The 8,624-nt window shown below is 34.2% G+C and overlaps 2 protein-coding genes across 2 annotated transcripts in view; both read left to right on the top strand.

Annotated features, from left to right (window-relative positions):
* Positions 1 to 2,326: 2,326 nt before the first annotated feature.
* Positions 2,327 to 4,363, top strand: LOC105193452 (CDK-activating kinase assembly factor MAT1). Its single transcript, XM_011157899.3, has 3 exons — positions 2,327 to 2,517; positions 2,624 to 2,747; positions 2,841 to 4,363. Exons 2-3 carry the CDS (start codon positions 2,624 to 2,626, stop codon positions 3,686 to 3,688), a joined length of 972 nt encoding a protein of 323 aa, XP_011156201.1. The 5' UTR covers positions 2,327 to 2,517; the 3' UTR covers positions 3,689 to 4,363.
* Positions 4,364 to 7,386: 3,023 nt separating this feature from the next.
* LOC105193451 (protein Wnt-1) overlaps positions 7,387 to 8,624 on the top strand; it is a 47,681-nt gene continuing 46,443 nt past the window's right edge. Inside the window, exon 1 of the mRNA XM_011157898.3 lies at positions 7,387 to 8,208. Coding sequence (XP_011156200.1) covers positions 8,138 to 8,208 — 71 coding nt within the window. The 5' untranslated portion in view covers positions 7,387 to 8,137. The remainder of the gene's footprint in view (positions 8,209 to 8,624) is intronic.

Below are 8,624 nucleotides of genomic sequence, written 5' to 3'. Positions count from 1 at the left end.
CCCATTTCACTGTCATTATATTTCCATTCGAAATGTCATGTTTTTTCGGAAATTTAATCAAAAATTTCCCAAAGAATTAAAAATATTAAATAAATACATGGACGTTATTAACGATATTAATTACGTAAAATATTGAAAATGTTCTCCAATACCATAAAAATAATATATAGAAGGATAACATCCTATTTCTTTCACTTAAAATTTTTTTTTTTTTTTAATCATATTTGCGAGTTCAAAACACGCTCCCATATATTTTACATTGCGAATTTATCTGAAGTCCGTTTTATCAACTGTTAATTAACTTCTACATATTTTATTAACTTCTACATGTATAAACTTTGTTTGTAATTTTCCGCTGTCCAACATAAACTTGCTACGGTAATTAATGGAACTCTTATGTTTGCCTAACATTGAAAACAATAATAATGACTACTATATATGTTGCACTTGTGCAACGCTGCCACATTGGCATTGTATTTCTCAGTTTTTCGTCAAATGAAATAAAACCGTACCGACGACTCGCCACGCTGCGCGCAGGTCGCAAACGGAAAAAGCGAAATATTTGATGTGTCGCTTCAGCCTTTTCTTGCGAATTTCTCAAAACCGAACGCGAACGCGTCAAAGACGAAGAATCGGAGGCATCCGAAAGCTTTTCGCGACACGACGAACTCCACATTTGTCACCGATGGCATCGCTTGGCTGCGTTTCGCGCCTGTCCGTTTTGCTTTCACTTTTTTTCCCCGAACGCTCCGTGTTTAGGCCATAAATTTTACAGCTCTGCTTGCCAGCGAAAATCTCTCCTTCCTTTATACCGCTCGCGTTGCGCATCGACATAATATTTCGCCCTTTGATCGCTAATCGGCTTATTAGCTCAATCTTTTTTCTTCACTGGACGGCGATCGGATCGCCGTTTTACCTTACGATTCTCTACTGTTCTGCTTCACAGCGCATGCGAATATCACGGCGAAACTTAATCTATCGACAAGCCCAACGAATAAATATTCAATAAACAAACACCCGTTCGGGAAGGAATTATTAAATGGGTTAATAAATTCGATTATGCTGCAAGTTTGCAGAACTGTCAGGAAGAGTTCGTGTTCATTAAGCGTGTCTGTTGAATGTTATCTCTCTTCCTCGCCGTTTCTTTTTTTCCCGCAATCTAAAACGACGATGTTTAACAATTGTTACGGCGGAGCACACGATGAATGTAAAGCGAGAAACAAAAGAGCAGAGTAGCCGTAATTTCGCAACTCTTGTTTTAAAAATGAACGCGCATGTCAGGTCCTTGTAGATCAGAAATGAGAGACGTGTAAATTCGCACGGGAAAATATGTGTCCTATTTTTAATTTTCTCTTTACTTGCTGACGCACGTAAATAATATAATCAAACCCATAAATTCAAGGAACAAGTGCAATTTTGTTACAAATTTCGGTGTTTTAACTGTAGTAGAAATGAGAATTATATATATAACATATATTGTATGTATGCATGTATACAAAGAAAAAAAATATTGTTCAATAAACAACACCAATTTAATTGGAAATATTTTGTTAATTCAGTAACAATATTGATGAAACAAAAAGATTAAAAGTTAAGACAATAACAAATATAGTAAAATAAATATAATTTAGTTGAGTAAACTACATTGAGTAAACTACATATATTAATAACAGCCCGTGATTTGATGTTTAATTGAAACTACGTTTCGATTCATATTACTACATTTTTTCAGTATGTATGTAAATGTATGTAATATACTTTCAAATAAAATGAAAAATAAAAATAAAGTGAAAAAAGCATAAAATATGAATCATATATGTATATAATGCTATATAAGGAATGCTATATATATGGAACACACTATTTTCAAATAAAATAAAAATTAAATAAAAAAAATACAAAATAAAAAATCTATGTATATAATAAAATATAATATAATACAAAATAAGTTATACAAAACTATTCTCAGTTGAGAAAACAAACGAAACATAATAAAGAAGAATGCATCATTAATAAGAGCATTAAGTTTCCTTTAGCTCATTAATTTTAATTGTAATGAAATCGATAGCGGACCAATTATATTTTTACTGACAAATAATTATTTCGCTTGTCTGCAGTTTCTCTGTCTTCGAAATTCAACTCCTATCTATAACTGATAAAAAAAAGTAAAATAAGCAAACAAAGTAAACGAACGTGGAAAGATGCATCAAGTTGCAAAACGAATCTTTGTGCAACGAAATTTGTTTCTTTCAAAATCAAAATCGCATTACTCAATACAGTCTATCGATAGGTAACTCGATAGTGCTCGATAGCATTCGAGATGGCGAAGCATGTGTTGTGGAATAGCAAGTAGTTTTAGCTACGTAGGTTATGTTGCCAAAGTTACATGGATCGTGTGCAACGTTACCTAAATATGTTATTGGAATGTAATATTAGGTAGTTTGTGAGTAGCAGTTAACTATATACAGCAGTTACCTTAACTTATAATTTTGTACGAGAAACAACACCGTTTACAACGTAAGTGAAGATTTATTGCGTTTGCATGTAAACCTAACCTATTCTAAGCTCCTGGGATAGAAAGGTCTTATTAAATCTGTTTCATTTTTTTTTGTTCCCCCCGAAGATGGATGATCAAGCGTGCCCACGGTGTAAAACCACCAAATACCGAAATCCATCGTTGAAGATGATGGTGAACGTCTGCGGTCACACGTTATGCGAGAGCTGCGTGGATCTGCTCTTTTTAAAAGGTTTGGTTAACTTCCATGAATATTATTTATTATATTTAATTTAATGAAAACAAAGAGTGTCACTTAATAACATTTATGATTAAAATTATTTAGGCTCCGGATCCTGTCCAGAATGCAAGATTCCACTGAGAAGAACAAACTTCAGAGTTCAAATGTTCGAGGATTCTATGGTCGAGAAGGAAGTGAATATAAGGAAACGTATTTTACGAGATTTTAATAAAAAGGAAGAAGACTTTTCCACGTTAAGAGAATATAATGATTATTTAGAGGAAATTGAGACTATAATATATAACCTGGCCAATAATATCGATGTAGTTGAAACAAACAAGAAGATAGAGCAGTATAAAAAGGATAACAAAGAACAAATAGCAAAAAGTAAGTCTAAGCTTGGCAGAAATGAGTACGAGCTAGAGGAGATGATAGAAATGGAGAAGCAGAAAGAAGAGGAAAGGAGAATAGAACTTGCGAAGGAAGAGGTTGAAGCAAAGAGGAGGAAAATTCGTGAGAAGGAAGCTCTTATCGACGAGTTAACGTTCTCTGATACGAATGCCAAAAATATCGTTGAATCATTCGCCTCCGCGATACAGACGCAGAAGAAGGAAGCAAAAGCTGCCTCATCGTCCACCGTTAGAGCAACTCAGTTTAGTACAGGAATTAAATTTGGTAATCAGGGAAATCAGAATTACTTGTCAGTGCCAAAGATAGAAGAGGGGCCTCTCTACACTTACACGCCCATTCGGCAGCAGGTAGAAGGCCCGACACCGCCCAGCTGGCGAGAGCTTCAAGGACGTGGATATGTTACGCATATACGTAACGAATGTAAGAGTGAGAGAGCAGGAGGATTTAGAGCGCACGTCGCATGCTTACGAGCATTGCAGGAAGCGATGGCCGGTTTGTACCACAATCCTTCGCAACGACAAGCTGAATTTGCACCTGTATGACTACAAAATATTCTTGAATAACGAATGTGATATATCCATGTTTACTTTGATTTTTTGATAACATATATTATCGTTTTAATCAGCTGTCGAAATAAGAATTATTATTTTAGTTTGTCACATGAAATACGAGTTAGTTCAGAATTTGTCGTGCAGTGACAGTGCCTTGAGTATAAATTGATGCATATATAATGCATTATAGCTCAAATTGCCAAAGCACTTCTGTCATCAGATAGATGATTTTTTGCTTTGTATAAAATGTATATATATGTATATGTATATCACTTTTAAGATAATTTTACCGTTTATCAGTTAAAATAAATCTCATATTATTATGTCTAGTGATATGCATTTCTTTGCAATCACAGAAGAGAACAAGTTTTTTTTTTAATAAAAATGTATTATATTACACTTAAAAAAAACACGAAAATTAAAATTGTTACAAATACCGAAATATTGTGTAATATATGTATATGAATATGTATATTACATAATATATAATTCTTTGCAAAAAAGAAAATAAACTTTTTATTTATACATCGGTGTTGTTTGCATAAAATGATTATGTATTTATAAGTATACTTAGAATAATTTATAATTTATCTCAATTTATTAATAATGATTTATCATTATAACTGATACAAATCAACGTATAAAAAATGCTTTTGTTAAATATAATTAATCAGATATTTTTTTTAACCTTTACCCACCGGTATACTCATATAAATCGCTTCATTAAGCCCGCAGATGGCAGCGTTAGCTTCATATAATGTATTGATAGAAAAAATATCAGTATCAAAAATATGTAAAAAGCATAATTTTTAAAACGGCAAAATAGTACATTCATTGAAAAATTTGAGAATATTAACGAAAAAAATAAAAAGTATTATGTGTTTCATTGTTTTATATTATAATTATATTCTATATTACAGATAAAAAAGGATCAAAATTACAGATGTTAAAATGGATAAATGCATTTCTTTAAAAAATATAAAAAAAACTTTATTTGTTATAAGAAAAGTATAAAATGATGGTGTCATGCAAAATGATTTTTTAACATTATTACAATTATAGCGAAATCAGTATTTTAATCTTTATTTTGAATATTATTTCCTAAACTTCCAAGTTTTTTAAAAAGTTTGTGATTTAAATTGATTTTAATTAGACAAATGTTTTAATTAGTACAAATTCAGTAATAAATTACGTTAGTACTTTACGTTGATAAGTAATTAACTGAAATCAATATAAACGAATTCTAGTTTTGCTGTTGTATCTAAAACGTAGGACCTTTAAATATGCGGTATGTTTTTTGTTTAAACTAAATAATGAAACACGATTTTCATTTCCAATTTAAAATTCAAAATGTAAATATTGTCATGTTCAAAAGCAAATATACTATAATACTTTATCGATTATCGCAATTATTTCGTAGAGCACATGCGTCATTTTATTTTGTAGTTTACAATTTATAATGCTGGTATAGAAATTGAAAATAAAGCGATTTCGACGAATTCAAATCCGACGCGAAAATTATTTTTATGTTTATGCAGTAATGAATATGCAAGTAGCACGTATTTCCATTGCAATAGCACTGAAATTATATTGGTTATATCGATTTTTATGATATTATAAATTATACATTATCTTAAGATGCATAATAAAAATCGTGGATTGAAAATTGCTGATTTTTAAACATGTAATAAAGGTACATATATTTATTTCAAGGAGAATATATTTCAAAGAAAAAATATATTTCAAAGAGAATAGGAAATATCAATTTAAATTAATAATTATTAAAATGTGTACCAAAACTTAAAATTGATCTTAGCCCCCCATAAAATATTCATTGAATTTATATTCATAAAACTTATCTCATCTAAAATTTTAAAATGTTTGGAAAAATTGTTACATACAATCCGCTAATGTGATATTTAATAATATAATTGTTATAGGAGCACAGACATAACTTTATATCTGTGAATGGAGAAAGTGAGATAATTCATTGAAATAAATCAGATTTTGATGACAATACATCAGTATTGATTAAACAATCCTATTCGTGACTGGCAGGAAATAACAAAATTATTGATCTGACAAGGAAAATAGAATCTCCTATTTCCATTATCATAATGACGAGAAATGATTTCAATTATTATATGGATTATTTGAATTTGTATCTCATCTTCCGGATTCAAATAACACAATATGTACACGCGATATACGTACTATAAATGTAATTTTAAACTAGTTTAAACTTTGATTATTATATGTTATATAAGTTACACAATATAAGAATTCATATCTGGACTTTGTATTTTCTGGAGATTTAGAAGGCAACGTTGTTAATTTTTTTATATTAAACGTTTCTTAAATACACACAGGCTAATTTGAGCAATAGAAAGTTAAATATTTAAGATTTGCATTGTCATTGCTTGAACAATTCTATATATATATATTGTGTTCGATGCCACCGTCGTACTTTTTAATAGTTATACCAAGTAGAAACATTAATTGTATGCTGGCAACATTTTCCTTGTCGAAAATAATAAATCGTGAATAGAAATTTTTATATCATTACGTGCATTCCTTTCAAAATAAGTCGTTGACTTTAGATTGCTTCCTACGTAAGTTATTAATTACTTAATTCACATAAACTTTCTCTATCATCTCGTTTGATAAAAAAGAAGAATCAAATTGTATGTAGAAATTATTTTATAATAGCTCAAGAAACAATACGTTTACGTTCAATTTTTGTTTTCACACTGCGAAAAAGAAGTTGTTAACTTTACTAAAATTTTCAACTTGATTAAATATTTTCGGTTCGAATATTTATGTATTTAATTCAAATACATAAAATATTTTGAACTTTAAGCATTTATACATACGTATAGGTAACTTACACACATAAATACTCGAATTGAAGAAATTTAATTTAATAAGTTGAAAGTTTTAGTCAAGTTAACAACTTTTTCAAGACAGTGTCTCATGCTGGATACCTCGAATCTCGGTTTATTTTTTCACCTATTTAAAATGCTTAAAAAAATCTCTAAAACTTCACGAACATACTTTCAGCTTTCTAGAACAAATGTTGATATCTAGAGGCGCGGTCGCGTCTCGCGCCAAGTCCACGTTTTAGCGAGACCTAATACTTCACTTTAGAAAATAAAATGTATATAATTTAATAATCCGTCAGACTTGCGAGAAACTTGTACAATACGAACAAGAATCGGTCGGACACGAAATATCCAAGATAATAGGGAAAGGTTGAATTTTAACATTTGTCAGCAAAAGCGATGTCTTATTGGAGCATGTAAAACAATGGCATTTTCGAGCGATACTTATCATATTTATCGCAAGTACCGATACGCAGAGGGACACGAGTAACGGTGTCTTCTAAATGCCCCCTTTTTTCTGATATATCGAGATAGTTTCCCATTTCGAGCCAAGGGACTCGACGCGAGCCGCAGGTCGCGTCTCACGTAAAGTTTCAGATTCGGTGAGACAAGCGCGAGCCGAGGAACGAATCGCGAGCGAGCGAGCGTACGCGCTCGCACCGTCCCGTCGGCAGTGCGCCGAAATGCTTAATTAGCGCGAGTGGAGCCACGGAGGCTCTCCGAGGACGCGGCCAATCGGCGAGCTGCGAACGAACGGCGACTCCGCCCACCGTGTGAGCGGTGTGAGCCCCGTTGCCCTTTTCCTCGTGACTACCGGCCACAGTCCGTACGCGAACGTTCACGGAGCGTCGTCTCGCCTGTGTCGGCTCCGGTTGCGATCACCGTGCGCGACGACCAACGACGACCAACGACGACGACGACGAAGATCGTTCTCGCCTAGCGAGAGTTTCGCCGATAAAAATTCCCGGGGGCTTTTCGCGTTCCTTCCCCCCGCGCTCGCTCGAGACCGCGAGACGGCCGATCTGTTTCGCTCGTGCTATTCGATTGCGTCGCGTCGCGTCGCGGCATTCGAATCGGTCGCGAGTCACTGGAAACATGTAAGACGAGACGAGGGACCGGAGTTGGAGAACTTTCGAGCATACTAGCGGCACAGCGCGAGGGGATACCGCGGGGTGTCGATTCGCTCCGAGATCGCTGGATCCTGAGTCTCGTCGCACGCTCGCTCCAATCTCTCTTCTCTCTTTCTCTCTCTCTCTCTCGTTCTTCGCGCGCGATCTTCAACGGCCTACGATCTCGTAGCTCGTTGCTCGCGACGCATATCGCTCGCATTCGCGGGGAAAAAAACGATGCGAAACACGGACCGTTGTCACGGGCGACGCGTATAAGAATGCGAGGCTGAGGGAGCACGAACCGAGCGGGCCGAACGTTATCTCTCCTCTTCTTCGCGCTTCCACGAGAAGAAGATTCGACTTCGGGGATTCGGCGGTCGAGTTAACAGAGAGTGAGATAAAGAGAGAAAGAATCCGCACGAGATCGCCGCACGCAACGTACGCTCGTCATGTCAATGAGCTACCTGCTCGTGTCTTTGCTGATCGTCGCGCGGCAAAGCGGCGCGCAGGCCAACTGGTGGTGAGTTAAAATTACAATGTATCTTTTACAGCTAAACAGGCGAGAGGTTTACGTTTAAGCCGTTGTTACTAAAACGAAAATGCGTGGCACGGTCATGGGTTTATTAATCTCTGACTAATGCCGTCGTAAAAATATCTATATTCTCTAAATTTCGTAGAGTGAAAGGTCGCTTGAAAAATTGCACCGGCTCGATTTTCACTCTTTTAGATTTTAGTTACGTTTCACTCTATAATATTTAGAGAGTAAAATATTAGTAGAGAAACTTTTAAAATATTAAAATACTTTAGAATTTTAGAATATTTTAAACTTGGATTGATCCTCGAATCCAAGTGGTACTAATATAAAATTGTATAATTCAAAATTTTAAAACTGATTTTCAATTTTGAATTTTTTTTATTGTAATATGATAGAAACGG

Source organism: Solenopsis invicta, chromosome 9 (genome assembly GCF_016802725.1).
Source record: "Solenopsis invicta isolate M01_SB chromosome 9, UNIL_Sinv_3.0, whole genome shotgun sequence".
NCBI lineage: Eukaryota > Metazoa > Arthropoda > Insecta > Hymenoptera > Formicidae > Solenopsis > Solenopsis invicta.
This window is presented reverse-complemented; position numbering and strand designations above follow the sequence as displayed.